We start from the raw sequence: 12,991 nt of genomic DNA, 5'->3' as shown, positions 1-12,991 counted from the left end.
CTCTTGGAAGTGTTCTGGGTCGTGCTGAAGCAGGGGCTGAAGTACTTGACAGTAGAGAGACATAAGCGGGTAACTTAGGAATCTTTCAGTAGCAGCTGTTAGGGTGTTAACAGGCTGGCTAAGCTGATTAAGCAGATCTTGTAATTGAGTGTACAAGGCGATTTCTAATAAAGTTATTGGTGTGTGCTTATGTATTTTGTCTCTCTTGATTTATCTTGTGCATTACTATTGTTGTGTCATCTTGCACTAACACTAACGAGGGACAGTCTTTTTATATATGTATGTAGTCTTTGCCCTACGTGTTTTTTATATCAGTTTTTGTCTTAGTTTGTTGGTGATTTTATATGTTTGTTACATCTTTTTGGTGAACCTATTATTTTGTTGCATATTTTGGTGATTAATTATGTATCTCTACTTAGTCTTTGGTAAAAAAAAAAGTAACGCGAACTAATCAACTATCAGTCCAAGAAGGACTTTGTATAGTTGAACTCTGGAAAGCAACCATCATTCATCACTAGAATCTTCATATGATAACGGAGACATTTCTTGTTACTAATAATGAGCTCGCGCGATCAATAGAATCCGTCGGGTCCATATAGGTCAACGAAAAGGATTTGATAATTTAACAAAACTGTATATGGTTAAACGAAATAAGAAACCTCATAACGATGCGTAGTTGCGTACGTAATGTTAAATTGTGTATTGCAGCTTTAGCAAATACAATACACAAACAAAAGAATATATTATATAATACACAAGAGTAAGAAAGAAAGGGATAGATGCATGCGCATGCACATGTACCTTGTTGTTGCAGTCCCCACTCTTATTATTATTGTGTGACAAATGTCGTTCGGTGCCAAACTTGACAAATCTCTCTCTACTAAACAACGTACAAATCTGACAAGTGTCGCTTTCTCCACGAAGATGTGATTAGCAATTCTCACATGCGAGAAAATTCAAATCCAATGGGATGGGCAATTCCAAGGAAGGAAGCAATCAATCAACTCTTGCGTGCTACAAATTATAAGAAGAGTCCTTTTAGTCACCGAAATGAATAAATATGCCTGATTAGGTAAACAATATTGTAACAAGAAAAAAAGGTAAGACAAAACGAAGGGTCCGACTGGTGACCATCCGGGAAACAAGAGGAACGAATAAAAAAGGAATGTACGGGAATAAAATACCAGGAATGAAAAGGAATGGTTATTCCTTATCAAATTTGACAAGGAATAATTTTGTTCTTTAATTCTCTACAAAAAAGGGAATGAAATGGAATGAGAGGAAATTATTATTCCTTGTGAATGGTAATTTTTTTTAGGAACGTTAGGGAATGCATGATTCCTCGTCGTTCCCTGGTCACCATTCATACCCGAAATGTTGTTTTGAAACTACATAAGGGAGGAACAAGGAAGGAGGCAAAATTCAAATAATATATATACACACGAAAAGCCATCTCAGCCACATTTCTCTCACCCACATTTCTCTCTCTCCGCGCTTTTGTATTTTTTTTTAAAATATTTTCTCCAAAAAATATTGAGAATCGCAAAAACAAAACAAAACAAAACAATTGAGAGGAGAAAATAGAGAGAAAGGAGATCGTGAGAGACAGGGAGGAGATAATTTTAGGGTTTGGAGACTCCGTAGAACATTGGCGTTACCCTTCATTCTACACCTGAAGGTGCTACGATCTCTCTCTCTCGCTTTGTTTCGTTTCGTCAGATTGCTTTCAAGTTCAATGCTTTATGGAATTAATGATATTTGAATTACCCTTTTCTTTAATAAAAATTGGTTCTTTATTTTTTTTGTTTCGGACGATCTGATTCAATCGGTTTTACTCTCGTCGACCATCTGTTCTTTTGATGTTTTGGACTTCAGATCTGGATTTTTTTTCTGTGTTTGGGAATGAAATGGTGATTTTGAGCTGACAAATGTTGTGAATGCTTTAAAACTGTTTTCTGCAGCTACGATTTGGATAGTGTGTATCGTTTAACCTCTAGCAACTTGTCTTGAATCTCCGATAAGCTCAGTGTCTCAACATGATTAATCTAAGAAATTTCGCTATATACATTTTTTTGTTACTCATTAAAATTGAGTCATTGTGTGTGTGTTTAAGATTTCTAGCTAATTGCTTAAAGATGTAGCCTTTGTATTACATCACTCATTGAGTTGGCTTTTTAATGTGTGTGTTTGAGATTTTTAGTGTTCCTTTAGTAGTTGCTTACTTAATTTGTAAGCATATCCATCATGCTAACTGCTTAAAGATGTAGCCTTTGCATTACATCACTCACTGGTTTAGTTTTTTTGTGTATGTGTGTTCAAGATATCTTTTGTTCCTTTAGTTGATTAATTAACTATTAAGCATATTCATCCTGCCAATTGCTTAAAGATGTAGCCTTTGTATTACCTCACTCACTGATTTAGTTTTTTTTTTTTTTTTCTCTGTGGTGTCAGTGTGTCTTTAGCTCCTCGTTATGGTGGCCACCTCTGCTACATCCTCATTCTTCCCTCTCCCATCTTCCTCTCTCGACCCTAATGGCAAAACCAACAAACTCACCTCCACCAACTTCTCTGGACTCAACCCCATACCAAACTCTTCCGGCAGGTTAAAGGTCAAACCAAACGCCCAAGCTCCATCCAAGATCAACGGCAATAATGTCTCCTTGCCAGGCTCAGTACACATCGTAAAGACTGATAATAACCACGATCTCTCGCAACAACACGCACCCAGAACGTTCATCAACCAGCTACCTGACTGGAGCATGCTTCTCGCCGCCATCACAACGGTCTTCTTAGCTGCTGAGAAACAGTGGATGATACTTGACTCGAAACCGAGGCGTTCTGATATGATTATGGATCCGTTCGGGTTAGGGAGGATCGTTCAGGATGGGCTTGTGTACCGTCAGAACTTCGATATCAGGTCTTATGAAATAGGTGCTGATCGCTCTGCGTCTATAGAAACAGTCATGAACCACTTACAGGTATATTACAATCACACTCGATTGATACTAGAGCTTGACATGTTGGTTTTTATCTTTTTATAAATTGTTTAGTGACATTTTTAAACATATAGATATAGGTTATTTAGATATTTCTAGGTTCCTACAAACCTACCCGGAATTTATAATACCCGAACATAGTTTAATTTTTAAACCAAAAAATCCAATACCCGAAAAAACCAATCTGTGATATGCATGATCTAACTCTTGTCCTCATGACAGGAAACGGCTCTCAACCATGTGAAGTCTGCTGGACTGCTGGGAGATGGGTTTGGTTCTACCCCTGAGATGGTTAAGAAGAAGTTGATATGGGTCGTTACTCGCATGCAGGTTGTCGTTGATAAATATCCTACTTGGTAAGCTCTCTTGCCACTTAACCTTAAACAATATCCAGGAATCATTTTGCTTATTCAAATGTCTGCTTCACCAGGGGAGATGTTGTGGAAGTAGATACATGGGTTAGTAAGTCTGGGAAGAACGGTATGCGTCGTGATTGGCTTGTTCGGGATTGCAATACTGGTGAAATTTTAACACGAGCATCAAGGTTAGCTTCTTTTTGTTTTTTGTTTACTCTTAAGCTATAATCTGATTATTGAGTTATAACCATCTCTGTGTTGCAAAACAGTGTGTGGGTGATGATGAATAAAGTGACAAGGAGATTATCAAAGCTTCCTGAAGAGGTTCGAGGGGAAATAGAGCCTTACTTTGTGAACTCTGACCCTATCCTTGCCGAGGACAGCAGAAAGTTAACAAAACTAGATGAGAAGACTGCTGACTATGTTCGCTCTGGTCTCACCGTAAGTATAAATATTTGTTTTTATCTTTCAGCAAGTGAGATTCTTATGGGTTTGGTGATTATCTAACTTTTGCAGCCGAGATGGAGTGACTTGGATGTTAACCAGCATGTTAACAACGTGAAGTACATTGGTTGGATACTCGAGAGTGCTCCAGTGGAGATGATGGAGAAGCATAAGCTGAAAAGCATGACTCTGGAGTATAGGAGGGAATGCGGGAGAGACAGTGTGCTTCAGTCTCTCACCGCGGTTTCGGGTTGCGATGTTGGTAGCCTCGGGACAGCTGGTGAAGTGGAATGTCAGCATTTGCTTCGACTCCAGGATGGAGCTGAAGTGGTGAAGGGACGAACAGTGTGGAGTTCCAAAACACCATCAACAACTTGGGACACTACATCGTAAAAAAAAACAGCAATCATGGGTGTTTTGGTTCCTCTGTAAACTATACCTGCTACCTTTGTAAATTTCTTCTTATTTTTGGTTTTATTTTTCTCTGATGGATATACATTATATTTATTTAATCTTTCTATTTATTTGTTTTTTTCTTATGGGGAAAGTGGGTGTGGTCTATCATTACAATTATGTTAATTATGTATTCCTCCCATGTGCCATGGCCAGACAAGGCAATAGCTTACTTTCTTATCATCTTATATTTATTGTACTCTCTTGAGTTTTATAGTTGTTTCCAGCTGAACAAACACGTGCATCATGTTCTTGTGACTTGTGAGGAATGTCATGCATGTACCTGTCAAATTACTGAATGGCTACTAAATAGACAACGAACAACTAAAACGGTTAGTGGTTTGAAAGGCATAACAACAATTATTATCACAAACGACAAAGAAAGCTTATAAAGCAATATTAATCTGGAAAGTAAAGTTTAAACTCTAAAGCATAAAGGTAGACGACAAAGGACGAGAAGAGTGTTATAGAGGGAAAGAGACGAGGAAGAAATGAATATAACACGGTATCACGGATGTTAAAGTGATGCATTTGAAATAAAATGGCATAAAACGCACATCATAATTGCTTGCATGCATTAAAAATTAGATTTACTCTGGTAGTAAGTGGTTTTGATCGACTTTCAATAGATTTTTTTTTTTTTTTTTCTCGGCACTTTCAGTAGAGTTATAAGCTTAACATATATTACAACCTTCCTACTTAATATTATATCTGGGGATGTCTTGTCTTCTTGAATTATTTTTGGTCTATTTTCCTCTTGAGTTATTGCATCCAAATCAATAAAATATTATAGTTACTCAACTCTATCTTGACTTTTTAAGATTTGAAGTCATGAGGATAAATAATTACAAAAGTCAGTAGCTAACTTGTACTTAATTTATTAGATTATTGGTAATTTAAAATCGTATAAAGAACTAAATCAGTGCATTGTAACTGATTAAAAAAAATTCAGTAGATAATTAGTATTACACCTCCAGAAACACATATTCTATGTTTATAATTTTGTAACTATTTTTATAACTCCAAGAAACAGCATGCTTATATTACACATACAAAACCTGTAGTCATCAGAACCGAAGGAGAATTGACTAAAATAATGATGCCAATAACCCCATAAAAACTAAACATAACAAATTATATTTTGCTATGGAAGAAGAATTTTTACGACCCTTAACCAGACTATCACCATCATCACTCTCAATATCTTTAGGATGGTCAAAATTGGCTGGAACTATGGTATCAGGAGCAACTTCATCATCACCAGATTGAGAAGATTGGCCTGGTCCAGGAGCCGTCTCATCATCTTCATCTGGTGATGATAAAGCAGGTAGGCCTTGACCATGTGTTACATTTATCATGAAATGCTGTCCAAATTTGCATTGTTCACCATCATAGTTTCCTGAGAAGAAATAATTGGAACCTTCTTTGACAAGAGGAACTTTTACCGAGACCGGAAGTGGAGATGTTGCTGAAGGTTTTGCAGCTGACCACTCTCTTGTACTATTGTCTTCATTATTGTTGTAATCACAAGATTTGTATGTTTTGAAGTCATATGTCTGCACCACTGAATGGTTGCTATCTGTGTTGAATACTACATTTGAACAACAAAGACGTTTATGATTCGAGACTTCATAAACCAAAAACAAAACGATCAATTAAAAGTTTTAAACTACACATTTTGCTAAAATATTGAACTTTTCAATATCTAAAAGTCAGAAACTACATTTTCTTAACATTATTTCTTAAAAATATGCTTGGTTTTTATTATATTACTATGGTTACTTCAAAAAATAGAGCTAAAATTTGGTGTAAACTTACTGAGGAAATCACCCAAAGAAAAGGATTTGGAATCAGCCCATTTCTGATAGTTTACAGAGGGTCTCTCCTGGATATCGAACCATCCTTTGGACTCACCCACAGTGTAGTTCTTGTATGCATCAGCTGACAAACTCAGAACCAAAAGGCTCATGATGAGTAACACATTAAAACAAGACGATGAAGATCCCATGCTGCATGACATTACTCTTCTTCCTCTCCCGATTCTCTTGATTACAGAGCTTTGCTTTGATAGATCTTATATTTGCTATAAAAAAAGAGATATGAGTCTATACATAAAGTAATAAGCTGGTCATTGGCATGTGGACAAGTCTTGATGTTTGGGGTATAGTAGGCATGGGCGTTCGGGTACCTGTTGGCATTCGGGTCGGGTTTTTCGGGTTTTCGGATTTTCGGGTTTACGCTTCTAGGTCCCATACTAAAATTTTATTAGTACGGGTCGGATTCGGATAATAACACTTCAGGTTCGGTTCAAAATTGTATTGCATCATAAAACCCATAAAGTAATCATATATCTTTTGGATTCGGGTTATATCGGTTCGGTTCGGATATAACTAAAGTAAAAAACAAATTTTTTGAAGTAAAACATAAAGAAAAACATCTAAATTAAATAAAAATTAATATATCACATATAAAATTGATAAATAACAATAAAATGTTAAATCAAGCATGAAAACAAACATCATTTCTAAACAATATGTATTGACTTATAGAGAGTAGACTTTTTATTTCAATGAGCAAATTATAAAATATTTATTTATAACTCATTGTGTACTTAAAGCATTTATTAGAATTTTAATATTTATTATTATATATAATATTGCCACAAATATTAAATTTAATAATTGGAATACTTATATATATTTCAAAATATTTATATTGGCTATTAATTTTGGATTTTTCGGGTTACCCGTTCGGGTTCGGTTAATAACACTTCGGGTTCGGATATTTTTTGTACTTTTGTACCATCCTATAAGACCCGTTCGGGTATTTTTACGTTTCGGGTCGGATAACGGGTCGGGTTTTTCGGTTCGGGTTCGGTTCGGATTTCGGGTTCCGGATTTTATGCCCAGGCCTACGGGTATACGGAGGAACAAGAAACGATGCGAACTGGTTTGTTAAGGATATATTCCTTTAGGAGTATATTCAGTTGTAAACAAATATGTAAAGAGTATCAATGTGTCATTATTATGATATTCTCGATATAGGAAAGTGTCGATGTATATATGAGAGGTCATTGACCTAAGAACATAATAAGAAAACCCTTACAGAAACAGTTTTCTTGACATGGTATCAGAGCAGTAATACGATCATACTGCGTTTTTTTTTAAATCTCGACCAAACTCTTGCTGAAATACGATGGGAAGCAATGATGGAAGGAATGAAGAATCAGACTTGGGCTCCACGACAAAAGCTCAGTCTGGTGAGAGATCAAGGATTCTAACACAGAGGTGTACCATATCGCCTTACGACCTCTCGTCTAATGATAATCAAGGCTCGGTGATCTCTCAGCCTTTGCTCAACGGACCAAACTACAATGAGTGGGCAGGAAATCTGAGAATGGCGCTCAAGGCTAGGAAGAAATTTGGCTTCGTATATGGCAAGATACCACTGCCAAGCGAAGATTCAGATGATTTGGAGGACTGGTGGACCAATAATGCGTTGGTGGTCTCTTGGATCAAGCTGACGATAACAGAAGGAGTGCGTTCGAACTTGTCTCACATTGAGATAACAAGTGATTACTGGGAACACATACGACGTCGTTACTCAGTAAAGAACGGACAGCGAGTTCAGAGAATCAAAGCTGAGCTTGCGATGTGTAGACAACAAGGATCTTCCATTGAAGAGTACTATGGGAAGTTGATGAAATTATGGACATCACTGGCTGAGTTTCGACAGACCAAGACTTGTTCTTGTCTTGTCGGAGTTAATTTGGAGAAGGAGCGTGAAGAAGATAAACTCCACGAGTTCCTGAAAGGATTGGATGAATCGCTGTATGGTTCAGTGAAGTCGAACTTGTTGTCTAGGGAACCTTTGCCTTCACTAGATGAAGCGTACAACGCTCTGCTTCAAGATGAGGACTCAAAACACACATCGAGGGTCCTTAATGACACATCAGAGACGATGGCTCATGCGGTAAGGACCAGCTCAAATTCGGGTGGAGCTAGGTCATATCCATCGCGAGAAGAAAGAGCTCACCTGCACTGTTCTAGTTGTGGGAAAAAGGGTCACACGTCCGATAATTGTTTTAAAACAATTGGGTACCCTGAGTGGTGGGCAGACAAGCCTAAGGGACGAGGGAGTTCCGGGCGTGGACGCGGAACTAGAATGACTCAAACGAGATCAGAAACACAACGACTGAATTCAGCCCAGACGCTCGTGACCGCACCTTAGACAGCAAATATAATAGTTGCAGCAGATCGAGCAGGATTGACGGGTCTCAGCGATGATCATTGGCACATGCTGGTGAATCTTCTGAATGAATGCAAGCAGACGGGTCCCTCCACTTCTCTAACAGGTATTTCTCTTGAAAACTCTTGGATTGTTGACTCTGGAGCGACAAACCACATGACATGCTCGCTTGCTTTCTTGTCAAACGTCCAAGATATATCTGTGGTTCCTGTGAAACTTCCAGATGGAAGATTCGGTTTTGCTTCAAAGCAAGGAACAGTGGTTGTTAGTTCTGTGTTGGGTTTGCAGAATGTGTTACTTGTGGATGGGTGACATTGCCATTTGATCTCGGTTTCTCAATTGAATCGGGAGCAACAGAGTGTGTTTCAGATTACTGATAAGTTGTGTTTGATTCAGGACCGCATTACCAGGACGCTGATTGGAGTGGCTGAGTTGGAAAATGGACTTTACTTTCTTCGAGGGATGGAATTCGTGGGAGCTGTGCATCGGACAGGAGCTGTTTCTCGAGATGTTTGGCATCAACGTTTAGGACATCCCTCTCCTAGAGTTTTGGATTTTTTATCTATTTCAGATTTTCCTACTGATAAAACTTTGCAAATTAAAGCGTGTAAGATTTGTGTTCGCGCTAAACAATCCCGTTGTCCCTTTCCTAGAAGTTCTAATATAACTTCAGATGCTTTTGAATTAATTCACTGTGATTTATGGGGACCGTATCGTACTCAATCTCGTAGTGGTGCAAGATATTTTTTGACTTTGGTAGATGATTACACACGTAGTGTATGGCTGTTTCTTCTGTCGACAAAACAGGACGTCGCACAGACCATAAAAGAATTCATCATCATGATCGAAACTCAGTTCACAGCCACAGTTAAAAATTTGAGAAGCGATAACGGGACAGAATTCACATGTATGTCGAGTTACTTCAGGTCAAAAGAAATTCTACACGAGACATCATGTGTGGGAACTCCACAACAGAATGGCAGAGCAGAGCGAAAACATAGACATATCTTGAATGTGGCTCGCTCTATACGATTTCAGGCTTCACTTCCTTTGGAATATTGGGGAGACTGCATCCTGACAGCTGCATATCTGATTAATAGAACACCTACTCTGGTTCTGAATGGAAAGACACCGTTTGAAAAACTACACAATCGACCTCCACCAGTTCATCACCCGAGAACTTTTGGCTGTCTCTGTTTTGCTCATAACCAGAATCACAAAGGAGATAAATTTGCATCACGAAGTGTGCGCTGTGTGTTTCTTGGCTATCCTAATGGTAAGAAAGGATGGAGAGTTCTTAACCTCGACACCAAGAAGGTTTTCTATTCTCGAGATGTTGTGTTCTTTGAATCAGAATTTCCTTTTGAAGAAAATGCAAGTTTGCCACCTCTGTTAGTTGTACCTGCGTCTCGACAAAATAATGATCTTGTGTCCCTTGATGATGATTTTCAAGATCAATGGACTCAGTCTGCACCTGATAAAATACCAACGCCTGAATCTGATGATACAGACCCGATACGTGAAACTCATGCACACGAGGTTAATTCGAGTGGTGGAGATGATACACCTGACTTGGAAGACGGTCAAGTTGAGGCAGATGCTTCTCCGATACAGATGTCTGATAAAACTGATGAAAATGCAGAAAACTTGGAAGCTCCTGTTGTCTCCTTTGATCAAGCCCCTCACCTGGATCAACCTTCTCATCAAATGGAGGTAGTACAACTCGGTAGAGGACAAAGACAGAAGAATATTCCAGTCAAGCTGCATGATTATATTATGAGCACTGTACGTATGGATCCAGATCCAACAGCAGCTCGGTATTCAATTTCAACATATGTGGACTACTCGGTATTTTCAGTAAGTCACTGGAAGTTTTTAGCGGTAATCACAACTGCATACGAACCAAGAAGCTTCAAGGAAGCAATGGAAGATGAAAATTGGCGCTTTGCATCTCGTGATGAGATAGATGCATTGGAAGAAAGTGGGACTTGGGACATTGTGACACTGCCTAAAGGGAAAAAGGCTCTATCATGCAAATGGGTCTTTCGCTTGAAGTTCCGAGCTGATGGTACACTGGAAAGATATAAGGCTAGATTGGTTGTGTGTGGGAACAGTCAAGTCGAAGGAGATGACTACAATGAAACCTTCGCTCCAGTAGCCAAGATCACTACGGTACGAAGTTTCATGCAACAGGCTGCATCTCTTAATTGGGAAATTCATCAGATGGATGTTCATAATGCTTTTCTTCATGCTGATTTGAAAGAAGAAGTCTACATGAAACTACCTCCAGGTTATCGCAGTTCAGACAAAAACAAGGTCTGTCGACTAAGTAAATCTCTCTACGGCCTAAAACAGGCTCCGCGTTATTGGTTCGAGAAGCTAAACTCCGCATTGGTGGGATACGGTTTCACTCAGTGTCTGTCTGATTATTCCTTGTTCACGATGGAAAAGAGCTCCAAACGTCTTCATGTTCTGGTTTATGTAGACGACCTGGTCATTTCAGGAAGTACTCGAGAGCTTATCACCGGTTTTAAAGATTACTTGAGTACCTGTTTTCACATGAAGGACTTGGGAATTTCTAAATATTTTCTGGGTATTGAAGTTGCTCGAAGTCTAGCTGGGATCTACTTGTGTCAAAGGAAGTATGTGCTTGATATTCTACCGAAACGGGGCTTTTAGCAGCTAAACCAGTGTCATTTCCGTTAGAACATAATCATAAACTTGCTCTTGATGAAAGTGATTACTTAAGCGATGTTAAGGCCTATCGGCGTCTGGTCGGTAAGCTCATATATCTGAGCAACACACGCCCTGATCTTGCCTATTCCATTCATGTTTTATCTCAGTTTATGCACAAGCCTTGGAAGACTCATTGGGAGGCAGCTATACGTGTCGTACAATATCTGAAAGGAAGTCTCGGTCAAGGCATCTTATTACGAGCTGACACTGAGCTCAAATTGACCGCGTGGTGTGATGCAGACTGGGCGGGGTGCCCGCTCACGCGACGATCATTAACAGGCTGGTTTATTCAACTAGGAGGATCTCCTATTTCCTGGAAGACTAAGAAACAACCTACGGTGTCGTTATCATCGGCTGAAGCTGAGTACCGAGCAATGGCATTCACACTGAAAGAAATCTTGTGGCTGCGCGGACTACTCAAAGCTCTTGGTATCATACTAAAGAAACCTATTCCTCTTTACTGTGATAACCAAGCTGCGATACACATCAGTGAGAATCCAGTTTTTCATGAGAGAACAAAACATGTGGAAACGGACTGCCATTTTGTGCGTGACGAGATTGTCAAAGGAACCATTGCTACACGATATGTCTCTACAAAGGATCAGCTAGCGGATATTTTCACTAAGGCATTGGGCAGTCGAGAGTTTGAAGGATTCATGGGTAAGCTGGGCATTTGCAACCTCCATGCTCCAGCTTGAGGAGGGGTGTTAAGGATATCTTCCTTTAGGAATATATTCAGTTGTAAGCAAATATGTAAAGAGTATCAATGTGTCATTATTATGATACTCTCGATATAGGAAAGTGTCGATGTATACATGAGAGGTCATTGACCTAAGAACGTAATAAGAAAACCCTTACAGAAACAGTTTTCTTGACATGGTCTGTCAAATAAAAAACCAATGCCTCCTTCTCCTTCACACCACGTGATCTCTCACCTTATGTTTGCTGTCTTGGCTTCCCTACATCTGCCAACTGTCATTTCTACAGCCTTACTAAATGGAATCCTTAGAGCAGGATTATCGCAAAAACCGTTACAGGTTTCTTAATTTTTTTTGTCTGATTTAAAAAAAAAATTAAAATTGAACCAATTGCGGGCTGCCACGTGTCGGTGGGGTCCGCGAACAGTAAAAAAACCCTCAACAAGCGATACTTATTTGGTGGTTTATGTCACCGATTTTTAACATTTTTGCGGGACCTACAGACTAAGAAGCTCTTTTATCTACTGCGATAACTAAGGATGTTAAAATGGGTTTGAAACCCACATGCCTAAATGGGTTTTGATAAAAAACAAATGCCCATTTAGACTCATTTAGCTATTTGAGTATTAAATGAGTAACCCTTTTAAGACTCATTTATTAAATGAGTTCTACTTAAAATTAATGGAGACTCTTTTAACCCATTTAACTTACTACTAGGTGACCGGTCCGCACAGGGTGCGGACATAAGAAAATTCAAAATATGGAATAAATATTATATAGTTTTTAGAAGTAACGGCTTTTACAACATGATACCACCGTCTTTGGGAGAATTCATCAGCCATGGAAAAAAGCTGGTAGTCAATATTTAAGATGGACGAGAGGGAACAAAGTAATATCAGTATGAAGAGGCAGATATTGTGTGTATATATAATTGCAACGTCACAAAATATTTTGTGTGTTTAAGAAGATACTTTCATTCAAAAAATGGAATAAATAGTGTATATTTTTAGAAGTAACAGATTTTATATTATCATTAATTAGAATTTTATTGTATATGTGT

At 38.6% G+C, this 12,991-nt stretch overlaps 2 protein-coding genes across 3 annotated transcripts; one reads left to right on the top strand and one right to left on the bottom strand.

Moving 5' to 3' along the window:
• Window positions 1–1,406: 1,406 nt before the first annotated feature.
• On the top strand, window positions 1,407–4,448 carry LOC106312734 (palmitoyl-acyl carrier protein thioesterase, chloroplastic-like). 2 transcript variants are annotated; one of them, XM_013750357.1, is made up of 6 exons: window positions 1,407–1,686; window positions 2,452–2,978; window positions 3,219–3,352; window positions 3,427–3,540; window positions 3,622–3,793; window positions 3,869–4,448. In XM_013750357.1, the coding sequence occupies exons 2-6, from the start codon at window positions 2,472–2,474 to the stop codon at window positions 4,187–4,189; spliced, it is 1,248 nt and encodes a 415-aa protein (XP_013605811.1). In that variant the 5' UTR covers window positions 1,407–1,686; window positions 2,452–2,471; the 3' UTR covers window positions 4,190–4,448. The 2 variants fall into 2 exon arrangements, with proteins under 2 accessions (XP_013605811.1, XP_013605809.1); XM_013750355.1 differs by having other exon boundaries at window positions 1,414–1,678.
• An 804-nt stretch (window positions 4,449–5,252) lies between these two features.
• LOC106310894 (cucumber peeling cupredoxin-like) lies at window positions 5,253–6,347 on the bottom strand. Its single transcript, XM_013748122.1, has 2 exons — window positions 6,068–6,347; window positions 5,253–5,840 (listed from the first exon to the last, which is right to left on the bottom strand). Exons 1-2 carry the CDS (start codon window positions 6,267–6,269, stop codon window positions 5,338–5,340), a joined length of 705 nt encoding a protein of 234 aa, XP_013603576.1. The 5' UTR covers window positions 6,270–6,347; the 3' UTR covers window positions 5,253–5,337.
• Between the last annotated feature and the right edge of the window lie 6,644 nt (window positions 6,348–12,991).

The sequence above is a fragment of the Brassica oleracea genome, chromosome C8 (genome assembly GCF_000695525.1).
Source record: "Brassica oleracea var. oleracea cultivar TO1000 chromosome C8, BOL, whole genome shotgun sequence".
NCBI classification, from domain to species: domain Eukaryota; kingdom Viridiplantae; phylum Streptophyta; class Magnoliopsida; order Brassicales; family Brassicaceae; genus Brassica; species Brassica oleracea.
Note: the sequence above shows the minus strand (reverse complement) of the source record. Positions and strands in the feature narration are given on the sequence as shown.